Raw genomic sequence first — 23490 nt, 5'->3', positions numbered from 1 at the left:
AAAATTTATTTTTTAAAAAAGGAAGTTGTCTTTTGACATCACCTATAATGCCTGGTATCTGTACCTGTAAATATAATAGTAATACCACCTACAGTGGCATGACACTGAGTTTACAAAGCATTTTAATACACATCATCTCTACCATCTCAACATCATTCTGTGAGCTGGGTCTTTCAGCCCCAGTGAGCTGGTGACTGTCTTCAGGTTTTAGATGCACGCGTGCGTGTGTGTGTGCGTGCGCACTTGAGGTATTGCTTCTTTTAACACAAAAAGCTGAAGTTTCAAAGCAGGTGGGGTGTGGGTTAAACACCGTTCTAAATGGCAGGCCTGCTGTTCGTGGGGAGGGAGAGTGGCCTGAAAGTTTAAAAATAACCTGAACATTATAGACTCCTGTGAATTCTACAGCCCAGAGCACTGTGAGTCTGTGGGTGTTTTACCTGCTGGAGTGCAGGCAGGAAAACAAGTTGAGATGCAGGAGGATTTAAATTTGCTGAGTCCTTTAGTGGCATGGGCTGGCAGCAGAAGTATTTGTGAAAAAAAATTAAAGCCAGAACTAATGATCAGGATCGATGTTCCTGAATGGTAGGAACAGTGCTACCCTTTGATTTGCTGAACACTGCATAATATTTGTATCGACGGTGCAGCAGACCCTTGTTTTCTATGACTGAACAACTATCCTTTCCCCCTTGCTCCCTTCCCTCCCTTACTGACCTCTCCAGAGTTTGGCTGATACCTTCTGCAGATAGCTAACTGAGGCTGACCTACCAGGGAGCTCAGGGTTGGGACATTTTGGATAGACTTAGCCATTCATTGAAAAACAAGTAAATGGTGTAAAACCATGCTCATTATGCATAAATTACGGGCAATAGCATACCCTTTGAATTTTGAGAGTTTTGAAGGGTTGAAATAATTTTTGAATTAGCACTCAGTTCTTGATCTGACTCCTGTTGCTCTGGGATATTGCAATGCAAAATGACAGCAGCAGTAGGAGGAGCAGGTTGGGCTACGAATGTATCATCACATTTGGTTTATTAGTAGCCCCATGCGATTCAGAGGGCAGGTACTACTTTTGCCATTTTTGCATGTAAGGATATAAACCCAACCAGGACTGAGGTGCAAGTCTCCTGGTGTTGTTTCCACCCTGATAACTCATTTATTCTGAGGCCCTTCGGCACCATCTGTAGAGTCTGGATATATTCTTGCCTCTTGGAACTGTAGAATCATCATGAAATCTCTATTCTCTAGCTCAAATTTCTATTAATGATATCAGCGAGATGAATTAAAGTGGCTAAGATAATGGGTTTTGAAGTCAGGGTGACCTAGGATTGATCTTTTGCTATGTCACCCACCACCTATGTGACCACCAGGGAAGTTACTTAGTCCCTTTCAGTCTTGCTTCTCTTCCTGTAAAATGGGGTTTATAATAGCACTTACCACATGGGCTTATTTTGAGAAATAAGGAAAGTGAATCTGGTTAGCATGGAGCCTTGCACATTGTAAGTACTTAATACCTAGGACAAATAATATTATAAACAGCATCACCTATACTTTTCTTTGTAATTATTCTTTATTTGTTTGATCCATGTCCATTTTTCTTTTTTTTATAGCTCCAGAATTTGCAATATGAAAATAGAGATTATTTAAACAAAAGGAAAGTAGCATAACTGGAAACTTTGAATTATTCTATTAATACTTGACTACATATGGAAGAATATTATTGAAAAATATGATCCAGTGATGGGGTGGTTTTGTGAAAAAATACAAGTCTTTAAAGGAAAAAGCTAAATCTTGAGTGCATGTATATGTGTGTGTCCAAGGAGTTGGCTTGTCAGTGGTGTTAGGAGGATTTCAGAAATTCTCTCTTGATTGAGAATTACATTTCCACCTTTCCAATTTGTAAACGGCACATTAGGAATATTCAGAAACCTGCAAAAGAGCCTGTAATTCTTCACATTTGAATGTACTGTATTAAGCCTGTCTGAAAACTTCCCGTAGCATGGGAAGATAACCTGCATGTTTGTACACTTGGCTGGCAGAACGTGAGATCACATCAGAATCTAGTGCATGTCTTTGCAAACATGTGTGTGTCATTTTCATATGTAATTCTTCATAAGAGAAATAGGCATGATGACATTTGCCTTTTTGTAAAGAAGAGATAGAACGAATTAATACTGTAGTTGATATGGGTTTTTTTTGAAGCAGGACTTTATTATCTTATGTTTAATTTTCTGCGGAAAGGGATCTCAAAATATTCTTTAGGTGGGGAGCTGTTTCCTTTTAATAACTGATTCCCCAGATCTTATTTCAAATCCGTTTCTAAGAGCAAGAAATATTCCTCATAAGACAATGAACCCTATTGTTTAATGATTGATAAGATGGTGCTTGGGCAGTTAGTGTGCTGGAGAAGTTACCCCTGAGTTAGAGGCACTTAATTTCCTACAAGGGAAGTAAGTACCCCTTTTTGATATATATTTATTCCTGTTTATATGATCTGGGTTGATGTCCACTCAACTCACAAGAAACAGCTGGGAACACCTGGCAGCAGAGAGAGGCTTCTAGTCAGAGCTAGAATGTGTTAGGGGAAGGGTAGCTCCTCAGACAGGGCCCAGATACCTGATTGATGCCCAAGCTGTTTTTCGCCAATAACAGTTGCAGGAGATCCATGCATTCACTGACAATTTATTTTGCAAAGGCTTGCTATGAGGATAACATAATGCAGGCACTCTAGGTAAAAGAACAAAGAGAAAGATATGTCCTCTACTCCTGAGAAGCTTACACCATAGTTGAGGAGACAAGGCATACATAATTGAAAAACTAAATATGAATATAATGGCAAAGTTACAGTTATGACAATATCAGTGATAAAACAGTACTATGAACGATACAGAAATTCTGTGAGTTTATAGGAGGTACAGGTCAGTGTTGGAGCGATTATGAAAGGCTTTGTGGGAGAGCAGATTTGAACTGAACCATGCATAGAAGGATGCCTAGGAGTGGGAGAAGCAGAAAAGAGGAAGAATGTTTTTGGGGCAGTGTGAAGCAGGCGCTGTGAGCAGGGCTTTGAGGCAGGAGTGGGCATGACACGTTTGTTTATGTACCTCATACTATGGTACATGAGGAGATAGTGTTGGAAAAATAAGTTGAATTCTGATTGCCTTGAATTGTCAGGCTAAAGTGTCTGGCCATTTTATAGGCAGTGGGGAGCCACCGAAGTGATGACAATGTAACATGCATAGCAACTGGCATTTTGGGAGGAGGAGCTTGCTTTGAAGGATTTACAATGACGTCACTTTTACACATATTGAGTCTGGGGATGAGGGACAATCCATATGCAGCTACCCCTAACTTCACTGGACACCTGGGTCTGGAAATGAGGCGAAAGGTGAGGTCTAGGAGCTAGATGTGGTGTGGAGGGGGTAGTTGAAATGGCAGGTAAGGATATAATCTTGAAGGGAGAGAAGTCAGACAGAGGAAAGGGGTTGGGGACAGACCCATGGGTGCCCTACAGATGAGAGCAGTAAGAGGAAGAGAAGGAAACGGTGAGAAACTGGGAGATGTGGTGGCTGGGATGCCAAGAAGGATGACCTCTGAGGAGAGGGGGAGGCCAGTGGTGTCAAATGCTGCAGAGTGGTCAAGTAAGAGGGTAAAAAAAGGGACCATCAGGGGTTCAGTGGGAGTCTTAGAGCAATTTCTGTGGAGTGGAAGGGGCAGAGCTAGTAAATGGCCTGCCCAGGTGTATATTTCAAAACTGGCCTTAAGTCCATATCATATGGGAATGCCTTCTTCACTTTGATTATTTTATACTAGGTGGGTGTAACCAGCTGCTCAGTGTAGGAGAGAGTGGGAGAGAGAGGGTGTGGTGATGGACAGGTGGTGGCTTAATCTGCTGATGATTCCAACACAAAGGGTTCTTGGAGAGGCAAGATTTGTGGGTGCAGTGGAATCTTATTCTCTTTCTCTGGGCCTTCAGGGCCCCTTTAGGCTTGACTGCAGCTGTGAGCTGCATTTTCTGTTACTGCGGCATTATCTTCAAGAGTGAAATGTAGGGAGTGGATCAAGACCAGGCAAGACACGAATTCAACCTGGGCACCTTCTCCTAGGCACTGCCTCCTTTGGGCTAGCCCCTGACATGATACCTGACACGTGGAAGGTGCTCACTGCATGTCTGCTAAATGAACGAATCGGCCTGAGCCCACCCGGGCTGAACGAGCTTTGCAAGGTGTGGGCTGTGTTGTGTTTTCTGAGTCAAGAGGCCGTGGGGGTGGATGGATGGATGTGCTCCTGCCGGTTGTTCTCACCCTCTGCTCACCCCCATCAGTGGGAGCTGGGGCGCTGCTGAGTCCTCCTGCTGCACTTTGCCTTGGCTGAGCAGCAAGGTTGGGCCCTGAGGGTGGGAAGGGAGGTAGACAGTGATGGGCATGGGATCCTTTGCTGTCTGGGGCTAAACTCCGAACCTCCAAATCAACTTTCCCAATAAAGCTTAATATCTATTAGGGTAAGCATATTTTTGGCTTTTCTCTGGGCTGAAAAGTGACCTCATCTTATGGAAAAGAAAGGCTTGAAGTGGTAATGCTATAATCTTCGTGATCCTAGATATATTGAAAGAAAATAAAAATGCTGATTGACTAATTAACTCCATGCATCTTGTGTACTGCCCCCCTCCCCACCCCCCAAAACATCCTAAACATTCATGCTCCAGGCTGCTGCTCCATGCCTCCAATAAACTAGCTCTTCAAAGAGATCTCTTTTGTATTCTTCCCTTTTCCAGCTGCCTCCAGTGGGAGGGGATGGCTCCCTGCTCTGTTCTCTCCCAGTACTCTCCTGTGGTGCACTCCACATCCCGCCTTGTATTCGAGCCCTTTGTGGGTATGTTTTCCCTTCTCCTCTTTTGAACTGTAAGTTTTTAGAGGCTATGACTGTGTCTAATTTATCTCTGAGCCCCAGAATCCCTGAGAACAATGTGTGGCACATCAAAGGGGATTAATGAGTATTTGTTAAATGGGTTTATGAATTCATGAATAAGTAAACAAACACACAGCTCTCTCAGGTATCATGGCCTTTGGGTCTCCAGACACTGGTCTCTACTATTTTTTTTTCCTTTTTTCTTCCATTCCTCTTTCTGACCTGATCTCAGGCACTTACATGTCTCTGCTCCTCTGTCCATCCCCCGCACAACAGAGTGTGTTCATCCCTGGCTGCACTTCTGAAGTTGGCTTTCAGAAACAAAGTCTGTAGACATGCAGTGTTTCCAGTGTGTTACCGTGGTCACAGCTACTGAAGGTGAAATGTACATAACAAGTACTTATGTAGCACTTACTTATTGTGTGCAAGGTACTGATCTAAGAGCTTTATGCATATAAACTAACTTAATTTTCACAACAGCCCAGTGGAGCAGAATGGTATTATTCTTAACAATTAAACCCTCTGGGAGACTCGCTGGTTCAAGGTCATGCCTTACCTCTCTAAAGCTCAAGATCCTGCCTATAACTTGACTCTTAAGCAAGGAAAATATTATTTTGACATGCAGTATGTTAATAATGGTCACATATTGTGAAGAATCCTGTTCTTATTATTAGGAGATCCAGCTCTGCTATTGCCTAGCTCTGTGCACTTGGACAAGTCCCTGACCCTCTGGGTGTTCAGATAACAGGATGTGCCTCACAGTCCTTCTGCAAAGATGCAATGAGAAAACATTACGGTTGGCACCCAGGAAGTGATGGGTTGTCATAAATGAATGGTTTTTAAAACATTTTAAAACCAACTTTGCTGACCTGTGGTTAGCTGATAGCATGTTGGAGTGTGGGGCTTCTCAGGCTTAGGTTTGAGAGATGCTGATTCTAGGGACGGACATTACATAAGGATGTGAAGTTATGTTTTCACCCTAGTAAGGGCTGTGAGGTATTGTGAAAGCCACCAGACTCCCAAGATGTCTGCATTGCCATAATGCTCCTCTGCTCCACTATGCATTTGCACATGGTCTCCTGCCAACTTTTTTCTTAAGAACCCACTCCCAAATCCTCTCTGCATTATGTTCCTTAGAGCACTGCTTTGCATAAGAGTCTATTTCTTGGAAAAGCTCAACGGAGGAAAAATAGAACAAAAGGGGCTCTGATAACTTAAGCATAAGCTATCTGAGTGTAACTGGCAGGGTGAGGGAAGATGAAGGAGCAGGCCTGGTGGGAGGGGCACAGGCCATTTGGATGAAGCCCACATTCACAGACTTCTCAGTGATGGGTGAAAAATCTCTTATGAAGATGGCCCAAGGCCTGACAGATCTGGGAAGAGCTTAAGAATGAGGGTAATAGGCCAACTGCTTCTCCAACTTTGCCACTCATGTCCATCTGTCTTAGTACAAACTACCACAGGCTGCCTGATCTGGGGCAGTGTGGACACCTTGTTTTCTGCCTTTTCCAGAAGAGGCTGGAGGGACTACCTACCAGTCCCCTTCACACCTGATTGCAGCTCGATGATACACTGCAGTAGAGGGGCTGCAGGATAAATGCTTTGAAATGTAATAGTCTTCATGGGCTTTATAAAGTAGGAAAGTTTTCCACTTGCCTCCTTAGCTCCTGTCGGGTTTCCACTTTGCAGGTCATTGCTTTCAGAAAAACATGTGGAGCATTTGGTAACCCCATCTTAACTTGGGAGGGTGTGTGTGGGGCTGCACTTTCCAACTACTGTGAGATGGGCTGGCTGCATTGTGGTGAAATTTAGTACCTCAACAAAGTCCCATAGGGGAGTAGAGGGCTGTTGACAAGAGGTCAGAGCCTAGGAATATCTAAGCTCTGAGGCATGGTGCATGGGGTGCTGGGCTGCCAAGCACTCGTGCTCAGTGACCAGTAGATGGTGCTCTGACAACAGGAAAATACAGTTACTGTCCCTCTGAGACTGGAAAGGGATTTTTCAGATGGTCTTCAAACTGGTTTCCAATCAGAGTTATGACTAATTGCTGATTTTCCACATTTCCATTTGTGGATCCTTAATAGGACAGTGGAACTTGGGGCACTGGAAGGAGAATGCCCACCAAATTCCCATATGAAGAAATTCCCATATGAAGTCATGCAATACTGCATGACTACAGTATTCTGGTCATGAACTTTTTCTGAGGATCCTCCTGGATCTTGAGGGCATGGTGCCAGGAACACTTGGCCTCTGATCAAATTCAATTTGAGGATGGTAAGCATAGCATTTCCATAGGCTTAGTGTCATTGTATAGTTTCTTCTCTTGATAAACAATTTAGAATTACCCTATTGCTGTCCTGAAGGGCAGCATGGGTTTTAGAAAGAGCCGCAGATTGGAAGTCAGATGTGTTAGAAGTCCACACTCTGCCGCTTATCAGATGTGGGCAAACGGCTTAACGTTGCTGAAACTCTGCTGCTTTGTCTGTCAAGGGTCGTGATACATGTGTTACCAGGCTCACCTCAGAAGTTTGGAGTCAGGCTCAGCTGTGGGGCTTATGTAAACTGAAAACTATTAAACACATATATTATTCAACCATTAAAATTGTAGCCACTGGCGGGGCGCAATGGCTCATGCTAGCACTTTGGGAGGCTGAGGCAGGTGGATTGCTTGAGCCTAGGAGTTGCCAGCTAGGACAACATAGTGAGACCGTCGTCTCTATAAAAAAAATAAAAACAACAACTGTAGCTGCCTTGGGGGCTGGTAGAATGGGGGATTAGAGAGTATGAAACCAGTATAGAAATTCATAGATCTCAAAGCTCTCAAGAGCTATGACAGCCAGGTGGGGGTGGAAGATGAGAGTCTGTCTTCCTGCTAGCACTGCTGCCCTTAGGCCAAGTCTCTTCACAAAGCCATTTATGCCATTATGTTTGCCCCTTTCCTTTTTGGCTGCACCCTCCAAGAATTATCCCTTTTAACTCACATAGGTGCTGAAACTCCCTAAGGTATTCCACATTAATTCCCAACCTATGCATTTATGATTCCTGTCTCCTTGGAAGGCAAGAAGGCAGATATCAACTCCAGTGTGTCGTCGCATTTGCACATGTAGTATCCCATCTTGAGTATTCTAGGTCTCTGAAGAATTACAACAGCCAAAGAGAACACAGGACGTGGAATACTGGATCTCTGCTGACATCTGATAACATTGAAGAGACAAGTCGGGGATCTCGGATGTTCCAAGAACTACGTCTGGGAAGTAAAAGGCTAGTGAGCCCTGCTTATTCTGGGCATTAAGAAGGTATGCCGCCAGCCTGCTGAGGCAGAACCACAAAGGAAAGGGGTGAGGTGACAGCATGAGAGTGAAGTTCATGAAGCTTTCTGGCCTGCGAGGTTATACAATCTAGTATAATCTAGTGTAAAAAGGTACATGATTTATGTCATCATCCATCTTGTTCATTATAGTATCCTCAGTGCCTAAAACAGTGCCTGGCACCTGGAAGGGACTCAAAGATACTTCTCTAATGATTTGAATGAATTTTGTGCTATGGATTATGGTACTGTCTGAAAGCAGCAACATACACTTAATAATTTCTGAAAGCCCTTTTTCTAACCCTATGTAGTTTACAGGGATACTGAGATAGCCACTTGGGACTAGTTCTAAGTGACTGGCTGATGGGACTTCATGGTTCACAGCACCACCCTCCCTCCGTTTCACGACTGACTAGGTATTCAGACAGAAGAGGACCCTCTGATTAAAGCAGGAGGAAGGACAGAGTAAGGCAGTAAAGTGAAATCGAAGTAACAATTACAGCTGACTCACCTTGAATAGTAATTTCACCTGAAATGGGCTCCCCTGAATCCAAAGGTCAAATGCCTTCCCCAAGGGCAGCAGGCTGGACATGTTGAGACCATTCCTTTGGATTTCTAGTAGAGAATTTTCCTTCACACACACACACACACACACTCACATACATTCTCACACAACAGACACATGTCAGTGCTCACAGGGCCTTGCCCACAGACAGACACATACCCATAGAAACACACATGCCATGCACTCAGACATCACCTCACTTCTCAACAGTTAATCTCACTTCATAGGCGTGAAGCCATACTCACCCATGGTTTCCAACCTCTGGGCTTTGGTCAGTGTCTGTTTCCTTCCTCAGCCCCTCCTTTCCTTCTTCCCTTCCATTGTTCTGGTTGGGAGGATTTGGAGAGGCCTATGTGTTGAGCCAAGGCAGGAAAACGCAGAGGACGGTGTGCCCCAGCTAGTGTGGACATGGGAGGGGACAGCTGGTCCCTGCCCTCAGTTCAAACCACCAGTCACCTGTGGGGAAGGGCTTGGCGGCTAAACAGGAGCTCTTTCCCTGGGGCTTGGAGTCCACCTTTCCCACCTCTGCAGCTCAGATACCAATTCTATTTTTTTTTTCTACATTAATGGGTTGGGTTTGAGAAAGTCCGTGGAGCTTATTTGGGAGTAAAGGATGGGGGGCGGGAGGATCCTTCTAATTGTTCGCATTTCGAGAAGGGTAGTTTTAGCCCATAACTCACCATGGAGGGCCCTTCCAGGAGAGGTCGGGCAGGGCTTTCCTACAGCGGAACCGGGAGGCCGCCCCGTGAGGGCAGAAGCTCCCGCCAGGAGCCAGCACCACCAGCAGAGTGTGGAACCCCCAGAGGTCCTAGCCTCCTCCACAGGGCCTCCCAGGTGCTAAGTGGGGAGATGGGGAGAGGGTTCTGCCCTCTACTTGGAAATCCCTGGCCGTGTTCGTGGAGCCTGGGAGGTGCGGAGGAGCGGCGACGCGGCCACGGCGCTAGGCGCGCAAAGGCCCCGACACCTCACTAGGGCGGCGGCGGGCCCGTGGCACCGCTCCCGGCACCGAACAGGGCACAGCACTGGGGACACCTCTCTGCAGGGACCCAAGACGCGCGTGCGTGTGCGCCCCACGCCAGGCCCTCGCTCTCTTGCGGAGACTCCGCCGCATCGCTGGCTGCACCTGCCTCTCTCTTCTCGGCATTACTTGGGGGAAAGGGGACTCTTCACTGGACCTTTGCAGAGGTGGCTGCTACCCTTTGGCCACATGAATCAAGAAGGCAAGCCAGCCTCACCTCCCAGGAACCTCCAGCCTTCCGGCTGCGTCCCCGCCCCTCCCGCCTGGCCAGCTCCTCCCCCGCTTCTCCCAGCGCTCTTGCGCGCCTCGCTGCGCCTCTGCGCGCCGCTCGCTGTCCCCTGCCTCGCCTCCCCCTTCTCCTTCCGCATCTTCTCCAGTGCTCCGCCGAGGGCGCTGCCTGCGGGGAAGAGGGAGACCGAGCCGTTAGTGAGGAAGTTCGGTCTGTGGACAAGTGTGGTGCCAGGCCGCCGCGAGTCTCGGCTGCAACCTGTTCCTCGCCCGCCGGTGCTCGCCGCCCGCCCGCTCGCTCGCGCTCCCGCCCTCTCGGCGGCGCAGCCGCGGATCGCTGTTGCATGCTGATCCGGGGAGGCGGCGGTGGCGAGCGCTCCGGGCGGATGCTGGCACTCAGGCTTCGCTGCTCTCTGGATGCTGCTCAACTTCTAGCCCAAGCGCAGGAGCTTTGAAGTCATTTGTCCCTTTTCGCTTGGATCGACTTCTTATTTTGAGGTTTGGGGCATTGCGGTTTACGCAGGAACCTCAATATCGCTCTCCCCACCTCCCTCCCTCTTTCTCCAACCTTTGGATGCGTCTCTGCTGGCAGATATAAAGACCCAAGTCTTCGCGGTGGAATTTCTTAGATGGACTTGCAGGGGCTGGCGTTATAAAGCATGTCATCGTAACCCCGTCCTCGTCTTTGTTTATTATTTTTTTAAGTTCTTTTGTTTTCATTTTCCCCTCCTTCCCACCCCTTCCCCCAACCAATAAATCACCAAACTGTTACCTAGCGGGCCGGTGCCTGCCTCTCTCCCTGAACTAGGTGGTGCGTCTGCCAGAAGAGGAGCTATGTTTGAAGAGCAGCCTACTCCACCCCTCTCCTCTCTGGTCCCTGAACACCACCACACACTGGCATTTTGAAAAAAATATTTTCCTCCAGAAACTGAGCACCCCCAAGCCCTACCACCCGCTTTTTTTTTCTTTTTTTTTCCTTCTTGAGGAATGGAGCTTCGCAGAGGTTGCATTTAGATTCAACAGTTCACAGCGGCGGGCTGCTGCTGCTGCCTCTCCGAAGAGCTCGCGGAGCTCCCCAGAGGCGGTGGTCCCCGTGCTTGTCTGGATGCGGCTCTGAGTCTCCGTGTGTCTTTCTGCTTGTTGCTGTGTGCGGGTGTTCGGCCGCGATCACCTTTGTGTGTCTTCTGTCTGTTTAAACCTCAGGATGGCTCGCTTCGGGGAGGCGGTGGTCGCCAGGCCAGGGTCCGGCGATGGAGACTCGGACCAGAGCAGGAACCGGCAAGGAACCCCAGTGCCGGCCTCGGGGCAGGCGGCCGCCTACAAGCAGACGAAAGCGCAGAGGGCGCGGACTATGGCTTTGTACAACCCCATTCCCGTCCGGCAGAACTGTTTCACCGTCAACAGATCCCTGTTCATCTTCGGAGAAGATAACATTGTCAGGAAATATGCCAAGAAGCTCATCGATTGGCCATATCCTTTCTTGCCCACCATAACTCCCTCTCCCCCTTTGCATTTCTTCGGGTGAAGGGGGGTACCTAGCATGGAATGTATCCCCCACCCCTTCTTGGTGCCAATTTGCCCCTTTGCTGAAGCACACTCTTCGGTGCATCTAAGGGGCAAGCTTGGTGCCGTGGGGACCCGTTTGGGCACTAGTGTTTTTCAAGGTAAGACTTTTGGTTTTTTATTTTTCCTATGTGGAAATCTTTAGTGTCCCTGGGTGCATCCCTTTCTGGGCTGGGCTTTGTCTGATTCCCAGCCCCCTCCCCACCCCTACTCCCTTCACATGCCGCCCTCTACATAGATTGGGTTGCCCCAATGCTTCCTTTCATAATCAATTCTCATTTTCCTTTCTTTAAGCCAGCCACTCTGCCTGTATCCCCACCAGCCAGGAGACACCGCACTGTCTTCCTGTAGGGAAGTCAAGGCTCCATGAGGGGATTTATCAGTTCAGAAGTTCCCAGGGCCAAAACCCTGTGTACAGATAGACAAATGAATAAATAAAACAGGCTTTTGGGTGGGGACTCAGCTAACTCTAGGGACTTAAGTTTAAGTTCCACTGAAAGTGGCATGAGTGAGTGTCTGTCAGGGGAGGTGATCTCTGTTGCCACAGCCCAAGGAGCTCAAACTTGGAGTTCTCCTCTCAGCCAAGAAAGAGCAGCTCATCAGGCCCGTCCTGTCCTTGGTCCTTGGTTGGGTACTCTTGCTTCTTAGTGCTTGACCCAGCTGATTGCTCTCCCAGTATCCAGGATCCAGGTGGATCAGCTGGGCCTGAATTCATCCGCTGAGGCCAGAGGTGTGCATGCAGTCTCTCTCTCCCTAGTTCCAAAGGAACTGCTCTCCCCAAAGCACTGGTGGGGGCCATCTCTGATGGTGGTGGTGTCAGGGTGAACAGGCATGGAAGGAGCTTCTTTGCAGGTTTAATCAAGTGCACCAAATGCAGGCTGCTGATTAGGCAGCTCACTGCCTTGTTCTTCACTAAGGATTGGACGCCTGGCAAGGCCATTGGGAATTGGGGGTGGTGAGGCAGTGAAGGGGATTAGTAGGAGGCAAGCTAGTGGTCTGGCGTTAAATATGGGGATGGGGTTGGAGACATGGGACTTTGGGAGGGAGATTTGGGAGGGATGCATCTGCAATGGAGGCCCCTTCTTTTCTCCCCTATTCTCCCTCTTTCCCATCCCCACCGTCCAGGTGTGCAGCAGTGAGGCAGCTGGAGCTGCCTTGGGTCTCTAGTATTAGCCAGACACGCGGCTCATTTCCCCCAGGGCCTGGGCATCTCCCTACTCCCCCAACCCCAGTCTCTGGCCTTCCCCTTCTTCTCTAGTTCCCTGCCTCAGCAGCTCGGTGATTGGCTGGCGCGTGGTGCTTCTAGGCAGCACCCCTCATTAGAAACGAAGGAGCATCTCTAAGCAGATATTCTTCCTGCTGCTGTTCGCATCCTCCCACAGCAACCCCGGCTGGGCTTCTCCCTCTCTCCTCTCTGCATCCCGCTCCCCTGCTCCACTCTCACAGAGTGATCCCAGGCCATCCATTGCCTGAGTTGAACGTATCTAGCTAGGGTGGAGGTTTCGGGCGGGGGAGGGGTCGGGTCCCTGCAGTCACGCCTGCCGGTGCGCTGCACAAAGCGGACAGATCTCATTGTGTTGTGTGCTGCGGCTGCAAATATTCCTCTAGGCAGTCTACGGATTTCCCAGCTGGGCCCTCCTTTCTCACTCGGCTTCTACGGTTCTCTAAATCTTCCCATCCACCAGGTGCTGCCTTGCTGTGCGCCTCTCTTAGGGGCGTGTTTATTCAGACAGGCGCCCTCCCGTTTCTTTGCGGTAGACAAAGCCGCCCAACCGCCCCGCGGGTGGCAAAGTGTGCCAGCAGCCATCGTTGGCACCTCGGACAGCGCCGCTGAAACTCCCGGCGGCCCGGGGCTCCCCAGTTACCCGGGTTCAGCACCTCGGGTACTTCTGGCCGGGCCCAGCCTTGGAGCTGAGAAACCAGGCACGTTTCCTACACCACGCGGTCACCTTTTTTCACGTTTTCTCTTCCGCTGCAAAGACACCGCCTTTCCACCAGGCGTTGCGAGCGCGCAAGGTGCGGCTGTGAGTCTTACTCCTCCCTTTCCTTGTCTTTGGCCAAAAATGGACCAAAGAGAGTCCAACGGGAGACTCTCGAGGGAGTTGATTTCAGCATCATGCTCAGTGCCTTGGCCCCGAGCCCTGTCCCAATGGTCTCTTCTGTCTGCATAGTTGGAAATTTCACAGTGGTTCTACAGCATGTAGGCTGTGGTAACAGTGTTCAGGGAACATCTGCTAAGGTGTTTAGTGGAGCCCTGTTGGAAAATATAAAATACACCATGTACAATGTAATTGACTAATATATTCCCTCTGGTGGTGACCACATGGAAACCTTGGGCTTCCGTGGGAAACGCACCTAAATTCCTAGTCTCACCTTCCTTTCCTTTCTAAACAAACAGCTTCCCAAGTATCTTGCTTTGTCTTATTGGGAGTCAGTCTGGCTAGTGGTTGCCCATAAAGCTTTGGAGCTAGGCTGCCTGGGTTGAAATCCTAGTTCCTTCACCAGCTTTCTGACCTTGAAAATTACTTCATTACTCTGTGACTCAGTCTTCTTACCTGTTAAATGAGGATAATAATAATAATACTGGGAGAATTAAATGACTTAATATATATCACATGCCTAAAACATTATCTAATTACCCAGTAATCACTAGTTGTTATTATTAATGGCATCTTCCAGAAATTTCAGCATGCCTGAAGTGGGGAGGGGTCTTAGGTCAGGTGAAGTCCTCTAGATTCTTGCCTCTCAAAGAGAGCAAGGAGCTGCATCCACATCACCTGGGAGCTTGCTAAAAATTCAGAATCCTGGGCCCCACTTCAATCCTGCTGAATCAGAATCTGCATTGTAATAAGATCCCTATGTGATTAATATGCTCATTAAAGTTTAGGAAGTACTTCTTTGCACTTTGTAAGTGCCAGATTTTTTTTTTTAAGAAAGGAAGGTTGTTCAGTTGTTCAGAAAACATGTCAAGACCTGCTTTAATATTGACATATGCACATTTAGCATGCTTGAGGATTTTGTTTGTGTTACAACACGTTTTGAGACTTACACTTTCATTGGCTGCAGAAAGTCACTGTGGGACGAGGGGGATAATGTACACTTCTATGTGCCGCATTAGTGGTCTCATCATGCTGTGCATTACTGGCCTTTAATCCTGTTTGTCTGAAAAGATTGGTTAAGTAAAAGGAATGATTTAATTTATGCTTCTAGGATCACCCCGACTTGGAGGGGGAGGGTAATCTTATCCAGTTATTAATAGGGGAGGTCTAGTTCTTATGGGAAGAAATGCTCAAGATAACCCAGATTTGGCATGAAAGATGGTGGCAAGTCAACAGCCTACTCTGAATGTGTTTCATTTTTCTTGGAAGCTACATCTGCATAGGGAGATAATTTTATTTTCTTATGGCACTTTCCTCTGCAGTGGATACCATACTCTTTTTAAAAATGCTAATGCGATTTAAAATGTGATGTTACATTCTATACAATTCCTCGTTTTCGTTTTCTTTTTTGCTCATCTAATAGATCTTCTCTGGCAGTTGGCTGTTCTGAGGGCCCTCCCATGTTCACCGTGCCTCACGCTTACCAGCTCTCACTGTTTCATGCCCAGGGCCCGTTACCCTGTGGGCATACAGCATCTCTCATGTGGTTTGCAGGATGCCCCACACTTGTTTGAACTTTTCCAGGTCACGGGTGTGAAGGCAAGAAGTAGTGTGTCTGGCTTGGAGACTCTATGCCAGAGTTGGGCAATAGGATATTCCCCCCACACCTCCATCGCCTTGGTTGTCTCAGCAGGGGAGCACATGTTTCGTGTGGAAATGAATATGGCTTACAGTAGGAAGGTCAAATATGTTTGCAGCCCTGAGATAATGAAGCTCATCACAATGAACCTGTGGACATTAATCCATGATTTCTTATTGTAGAGAATTTCACTGTATCCCCAAAGCACTCTGGCTATGGATCAGAGGTTGTATGCTTTATTACTGTGAATCTCCCATTGTAAAATGTCCGTTTATTTTGGAGGATTTTGGTGAGGATTACCAAAAGTTTTAGTTCTTAAATCTCCCATTTTGGTGTCTTCTTTTCTTCTGCTTTTGTTGCCCATAAATGTATAGCACATTGCAGGATAGTAGACTGAGGTCCCGGTAAGAATTTCAGGTTTGATGTAACTAGTGAATCATGAGTCAGGATGCCTTGATTAGGGAAGATGATGGCAGCTAACAAGGATGAAGTCTGTAATTATATCCTATGATCAGATAATGCAGAGGGGTTCATATCTTCTGTGTACCTGTGCGTGGATGCAGATGGTGAAACAGATAGTGACTGCAGCTGGTACTGGAGCTGTAGGAGAAAGTTCTTCATTTTCTGAGCATCCCAGGACAATCTCTGAATTGCCTGTTGGCTTTGCTTTTGATATGAAGTGTGGGTAATGTTTCATGTGGAAACCAGGCCATGACTTGTTGTGGGGACCATTTGTAATTGGGATGCAGCCTGGAAAATGAGTTGGAGTGAAGGAATTTGACAGAAATGAAATGACTTGAGGATAGAGACAAAAATATCCTCAATGTGATAGTTTTGTCTGTTGGTTTGCATGTCATTATTTCTCCACTTCCCTCCACTTGCTTTTTCTGCAATAGGCGCAGTGCATGCTATGAATTAAAGGAGGAAGAGGAAAGTAATGAGAACAGGCCTGCTTTTTTTTTTCTTCTGAAACATCCAGACTCTGAAATTATTAGCTCCATCCAAAATTACTTATCTCTTTATAGCACTGCTGTACAAAATGTAGGTGTTTTTCCCCCTCAAATTCTGCTGCTTTCCCCCTTCTTTATAGGAACATCTGGTTTCTTTCAATCTTCATATTCTTAGTGAAAATAAAACTGAGTGAAGCTTTGCTAAGCTCTCAGAACTCTTGCAAACCCTTGACTCCATGTGTTTGATGAGCAGGTCAGCCACCTCCCTTATGTCATGCACAGGGCTGCCTGGAAAGCTACAGCTCACCAGACACCAAAGCCCAGATGTGCAATCCAGTCCATCAATGGTGACTCTGCTGATCTTATTTTGCTTATCACTGACCACAAAGACATAAAAGAGGAAACCTAAATGCAACTCTAATTAATATCCTTTTATTCAGAGAGAGAGAGAGAGAGAGACCAGGTCTTTACTTTCTCTTTCTGCCCATCTTTTCATCTTTCTATATTTCTCCCTCTCTCATTTTTAGGTTCAGCCTTTGTGAATAATTCATTATATGTGTGGGTTTTTCCTAGGATTTTCAGAAAAGGAAGGTTATTTGTCTTCCTCTTGGGTAGGATTATTAAGGTCTCTCACAGAGGACCAACTTCAGGAATCTACTTTTTCTCTAAGACCTTTGTTTTCTGCAGTGGGACTGTCACACAACAGAAAGAAAGCTGGGGAGAAATCTTGTAACCTGCTTTTTCTTGTCATTTTTATGATGACTGCCTCCTACCCAGCCCTGTTACATTTGAGTGCCCCCAAAATATGCAACTACTAGCCTTTTCTACTCAGAGACTGTGGTTAAGTGGAAGGTACGTGTCACTCTGAATCCTCTCATCATCTTGGGTTTTCACACTGATAAATGCTGAACGACTAGGCTAAGGAACAGTCCTCTGTAACCATTTCTTTTCAAATTCCAGTGTGAATTTTTATAGGAATTACAGGGAGCGGGGGTAGTTATGGGGACCAGGCGTGGAAATTAGTGTCTAACACTCCGCCACCACTACCACCACCACGATGTGGCTTCTAAAGCAGTCCCTTCCACAGAGGGATAGAAACATGAGGGGCTTGGATCAATGTTACTTTTCCCAAGCCTTCTAAACATGCACAGAGAGGATGCACGTGTGGGTTCACCCATCAGTCATGTTTCCAGCATCAATCTTAATTAAGGACAGAAGGTATAGCACAAAGTTTTTAGACTCCCCCAACCTCGTGGTTTCTTAGTGTTAAGGTTATTGCAGAGAGATGTTTATGGTGTATCTTTGCTCACTGAGCACACCAAATATGTTTCCTTATAAAGCTTGACAAGCCCCAGTGTCCTCATCTCTGGAAAGCAGGGAGCAGCTAGAAGATGTGTTCTTATAAGGTGAAGATGGGCCAGATTAAGGGGAACAGCAATGAATGACTTTAAAATGTGTCAGTTATCCAAGAGATCCTCCCTGCCACCTCCCAGAGCAGTGGGTACTTCTTAGGAGCTTCCTTTATTGTATTTTGAGCTCCAGATTTGTAGGACTAGATAGTTCCACCCTTAATCCTCTTACTTATTTAAAAAAAAAAAAGGAGCCTCAAATAGACCCATTTGTAAAGCAGTAGTTAATCCCAGAAGCAGGTGGGTGGGGCTTGGGAATGCTATGCCCAGCTAGGCTCCAGCCACACTCCAGCCACGTGAGGCTTCAGAGAGAGGCCCTGCCTGGCACCTGTGCCAAGCATGTTTTTTTTTTTTTGCCTGTGGGTGGTTGATTTGAATCACTGTTGCAACTCTGCATAATCTTGAGGCTATATTTTTTTGTGTGTGCTGCATTTTGTCTTTTGCTGCATTTTTGCTGCATTTGGGCTGCATCGGTTCTCTTCATCTCTGGAGAATTTGGAAAGCCTCTTTCAGATATATGCCTGAGCTTTCCAAAGACTTGTGTCATTAAAGGGGGGTGTCATCTTTCTTCCCTTTGGGGGAGGGATTAAAAAGGATGTAGCTGGATGGTAGGTAGCAGGCTAGAGGGGAAAGGAAGAAATGCTCTGGTGTAGATCATGGGTGGAGCCTTGATGATACTCAGTCTATTATGGCATCATTGCTGAGATGCAGGACATCATGCGTGGCCTTCTGGATCCAGAGCGGAGGCTCTGAAAACCAGCACTAGGAGGAAAATTAATACTCTCGAGTCTTTCTCAGCCTTCAGCTTTGCTGTAGGTTGGAAGTTTTTCAAACTTCCTGTGCCTCTTTCTCAATTTCCACACCATTGTCTCATAGGACTGGTCAGAGCCAAAAAGCATGAAATGGATTTTCAACAGTCACTCACTAACGTCCTGGCAATTTCCAGCTGTGTTCTCCTGGGAACTGTTTTGTTGCTTTTCTATCAGCGACCATTCCTTTCAGCAGGTGATTTCCATCAACATCAAGGCTAATTCCTCATTTAGTTCCTTTGTGTTGATGTCAGACATAGGCGGTCTGCCCATTTCATCTACACTACTGGCTGTCAGCCTGTGTCTCAGAATCACCTGGAGGGCTTGTTAAAATACAGATTACTACCCCCCACTTCCAGAGTTTCTGGTTCAGTAGGTCTGAAGTAGGGCTGGAGAATTTTTGTTGGTCACAATTTCCCAGGTGATATTCATGCTGCTGGTCGTGGACATCATGCTTTGAGAACCATTGCTGTACATGGTTTTGTTATCTGTCTGGCAATGCCTTTCTAGAAGGCCAGTCTTACAAATTGCTGATGCATTTCCTCATCCCAAATCTCTCTCATTTACCAGCTAAAGCCCTGCTGCTAACAAAAGCTTATGCTTTGGGTTTGGATAGTGAGGAGGCTTTGAGACTTCTCTAACAAAATGCTGATGACCTTGAGACCAGGGACATATTAAGCAAAATAAACTAACTTTTGAGTTAGTTTATCTTGTTCTTTCAGGACTTATCACTGAGAGCAGGCTCTTCTGAGAAGGGACATGCACCCATTTAATTCCAGCACCTAGTGCTGGCACATGGTGAGCATTCAGTAAACTTTTGTTGGATGATTTATACCCAAATTGGCTACTACTGAGTTAACAAGCATCAACAAAGTGCCTTGTATTGCCCTGACCAGGACCTGTAAGACCAGGTGTAGCCCCAGGGAGGGGACAGGAGGTTGCCAGGAGGTGGTGTGAGGGCAGTGAATGGCTGGGAGGGGAGTGAAGGATCATCACGTGGGAATTGGGAGGCTGTAAAAGACAAGATTTAGCTACTTCATAATTTTCCTCAGGATTCTTTCAGTTTCTGTATTACTTGATGCAGGCTTTCTCACGGAAAACAAAACAAAACAGAACAAAACAAAACAAAAACCAGGGTATTTGTTATCTGGCATTTTGTTACATGGAACTCTTTATTAATTGGCATATAGTATAATGACAATTGAGATTTGTAATGGTGACCCCCTAGGTACCACAGAATGTTGGAGTGCTTTCTGAAGAGCATTCATTGCATCATATTCAACACAGTTCCAATGGTGTGTGCACTTCATTGTATTCTGAGCTTTGTGAGATTTATAATTCATATTGATTATATAAGTAGCTCATTACCACTTTTTTTGTTCAATTAACCAAAGTGTTCTTCTCCAGCTGTACCAGATGACAGAGGAATTGGTATGTTGTTCTAGAAATCAGACCTTTTAGTTCTAGAAATATTATAGGAGCTGGAGGTGAATCCTGGTGCAATTGTCATGTATCAGGTGATATTTAGAACAAAGTTATTGTTTCAAAAATGGACTAATAGCTCAGCAGGCTTTAGATTTACTGGGCAAGTTCCCCAGCTGGTAAGCTGGTATTACATCTAACTGGGTGTGTTTGTTTCTGTAGGCTAACACTGAAAATGAACCACCAAGATTTCCAAGAGAGCTTTCAATAAGCATCTCAGCAAGAGGTTGTCAGATGATACCTTCCCCAACTTGACTCTGAGTTATCCAACTTTTATGCCTTGGGCTTATTTTCCTGCTCCTTTTTGCTCCCACTTCCCTCCTTCCTGAAGGTCAGGAGATGTTGAGCTCTAAAATGATTCGGTTGTAGGGTGATGGTCTTTAGGTTCTTCAGGGTCAGTTTGAAACTCTATGGAACTTCAGAGTATGACCTGAATAAATGTCTGAGTAGTGACCTGAGTAAGTGTCTAGATGACCTCAGTAAGTGTCTAGATGGCATCTAGATGACTCTTTTTGGAGTGTTGGGACCATTAAGTCCCTCTAGTACAGTGTTTGTTCATTTGCTTTCTATACTGGGATCGCAAATCCTACTGACATCTGGTTGATGCTATAGACCTGTCTCTCCTGAAAAATACACATACAATTTTACATTCAATTTTAGAGGTCTATGAATCACAATTTAAAAACATCTATCATGTTAAAAAAATTCCCACAATTTGGGATGTTGGGATGCTGGGCTATCAGGAGTAGTGATTCTCAACCAAATATCAAAGCCTTTATGAGCAAGTATGACAGGAACTTTATATGAAGGAGCTAGAGAGATACGGTTGCACTGGGCTGTCAGCCAGGCTGCTATGAAAGAACACAAACATTCTAACCAAAGGGCATGAATTCAATACAGAAACTCTTTCTACATCACTGTGAAAGACGACTGTCAAGCTGGAATACCTCCAGTGACAGGGTGCTCTTCTGTTGTTAAAAAACTTAAGATATAGGAAGTGGAAATATTCCTCCTTATAGCTTCCATTTGTTCTTTCCCTTCCTGTTTTCTGTTTTGTAAAACAATATAGACTCAGTCTACTTCCTTTCACTTGACAATACTATGGCATTGAACAGCACTGTTGGTGGATTTTTGGTGATGATAGACATGGCTCTTGGCACATGTGGCCCTTAAGGACTTGACATGTGGCTAATGCAACTGAGAACTAAATTTTAAATTTTACTGACTTAATTTTAGTTTAAATAGCCACATATGGCTAGTGGCTACTGTACAGGATGGCACAGGCAGAGGGAATACATGATGAGTCAGAAAGCTTAAGCTCCCCTTTGGTTCTGTCATTTGTTAGCCTTGTAACTGGGCAGGGTCTCCTTGGCTTGGTATGCAGGGCTTCTCATGAGCCACTCTGCACATTGCCCCAGCTTTCCTTGACCACTGTAATCACTGTCTCTCCAGCTGCTTCAGTGGCTGCTGATCCCTGAAGGCACCATCCTCTTCCAGGCCTCCGTGCCTTTGCACTTGCTGCTTTTCCACCTGGAATGAGTCTGGCTTTAAGATTGTACTCAGAGGTCACTTCCTCTGTGAAGCCTTCCTTGATTTCTCTTGGCCGAATAAGACCAGCTTCCTCCTTTGGGCTCTCATAGGGCGCTTTATTTATTACTTTGTTGTAACACATACCACATAATTTTAGTATTGGTTTAAAATCCCTGCAAGGGAGGGGGGACGTTATCTAATTACCAGATAATAAGGTAATGCTTATTAACATCAGCATTTAACACATTAGTTTGAATTAAAATACTTTTTAAAGTGGTGTTTTTTTTTTTTTAAAGAAGTGGCATTCCGTTTCTGACTTGAGATAGTCAGCTAAAATCTCTGAATCTTTTTTTTTTTTATGTGAATTGATGACAGAGTTAGTTTTCTCTCACTCTGTTCTCATTCAGTTTAATTTTTGAATCTAGATTCAGGACTCTGTGTTTATATCAAGTACATTTTATCTCGTTGCTTTTGCTCCAATGGTTTATCCTGTAGAGATCCTTTTCAATTGAGAACAAAGAACTAACATTCATTGAGCACAAAGAACTAACATTCATTGAGCATCTACCAAATTTCAGGCTCTACTTCAAACAAGTGTATTATCCAGATTTTAAATATGGGGAAGCTGAGGCTAAAGCAGATTAAATCACTTGCCCAAGGTCACCACTGGTGAGCTTGAACAAGTGGTCCGAATCCAAAGTTTAAGTGATTTCTACACTGCACTGTCTATGGACTTTGCTGTTTCATGAGTGAGCTCCCCACCCTAAGTGCTATGTCATCTGCAGATTTATAAGCAAATACTTAATGCTTTCATCTGAGTAACTGATAAAAATATATTTAGAATCAGGGACCCTCTTTCTGCTTATCATCAGTGTATTAGTCAGTGTGCGCTGACTGTTCAGCTTTTCTCAAGTATTCTGAACTGTGCTTTAGCCTACTGACATTTCTGTATTTTGTCTGTAAAAATATTGTACGCGATATTCTTGTCACATGCTTTACTGAAATCAGTACACACTTTCATGACTACTTCATGTCTATTTTAAGCAGGATGTAGCATCTTGGTTTCTCCAAAGTCCACTTTAGGTATCATTTTCAGAGACTCAGACAATATTTTATTTCTTTCTTAGACAATAAGAGTGTTGCGTCCTAGATCTCAGGAGTTGAAGGGATATTAGATGTCATCTAGTCCAATGCCCAGTTGATGAAAGCTTCACCTTAGAGTTCAGGATTTACCAGTCTCTGCTTGGAAGCATTAGGGTATTAGGGTGTCATTGTTAAAAATGACCTCTGGATTCAAATCTCAGTATCACCTCTGTCACTTTATAGCTGTGTGCCTCAGGCAACCTGCTTACCCTTGCAGTGCCTTGGATTTTTCAAATGTAAAACAGAGACAGTAATTTGCTTCTGGGGTGTATCATAGGATTTTTGTGAAGGTCAGATGAGATAATACATGCAAAGTGCTTGGAACAATGTTTGGCAAATAGTAAGCTGTGAATAAATCTTGGTTATTAGTATATGGTTAATTTCAGATACATAAACATTAAACTTCTGCAGCTATGTTTTCTCTTTCCAACAATGCTGTCCTACTTCCTCCTGGCTCTTACCAAGTTTCTAACCTGAGTGCTGCCAGATAATGTTTACGTGACCTTGCATTGGTTTCATCACCTCCCTGAGCCTCAGTGTCTTCAGATGTGAGGTGGAGGTCACTTTACCTGCTTTGCCTACCTTATAAGACTGTTGTGAGGTTAGCATTGGCTAATGTGTATGAAAGCCCTTTGCAAACATATTAGGTATTAGTATTAGTGTTAATGTTGATAGAATTTATAAATATATAACACTTATTGAACATTTACTATGTGTCAGATTACTGTGCTAAGTGCTGCCCATGAGTTATTGCATTGATTCTTCATGACAATCCTACAGAGATAGGCATTCTTGTTTTCTGTCTTTCGTAGTTAGAAGGATTAAGGTGTGGAGAGGTTAACTCAT

At 45.5% G+C, this 23490-nt stretch overlaps 1 protein-coding gene and 1 long non-coding RNA gene across 2 annotated transcripts in view; one reads left to right on the top strand and one right to left on the bottom strand.

Annotated features, from left to right (window-relative positions):
- LOC129527983 (uncharacterized) overlaps positions 1–9101 on the bottom strand; it is a 33969-nt gene extending 24868 nt beyond the window's left edge. Inside the window, exon 1 of the long non-coding RNA XR_008673101.1 lies at positions 9020–9101. This is a non-coding gene — a long non-coding RNA (uncharacterized lncRNA). The remainder of the gene's footprint in view (positions 1–9019) is intronic.
- CACNA1E (calcium voltage-gated channel subunit alpha1 E) overlaps positions 1–23490 on the top strand; it is a 497630-nt gene that overhangs the window by 155086 nt on the left and 319054 nt on the right. Inside the window, exon 3 of the mRNA XM_063710329.1 lies at positions 11224–11490. Within this exon, the coding sequence (XP_063566399.1) occupies positions 11224–11490 (267 nt within the window). The remainder of the gene's footprint in view (positions 1–11223; positions 11491–23490) is intronic.

This window comes from Gorilla gorilla, chromosome 1 (assembly GCF_029281585.2).
Source record: "Gorilla gorilla gorilla isolate KB3781 chromosome 1, NHGRI_mGorGor1-v2.1_pri, whole genome shotgun sequence".
Classification (NCBI taxonomy): Eukaryota; Metazoa; Chordata; class Mammalia; order Primates; family Hominidae; genus Gorilla; species Gorilla gorilla.
The sequence above is the reverse complement of the archived record's forward strand: the minus strand, read 5'-3'. Positions and strand labels throughout refer to the sequence as shown.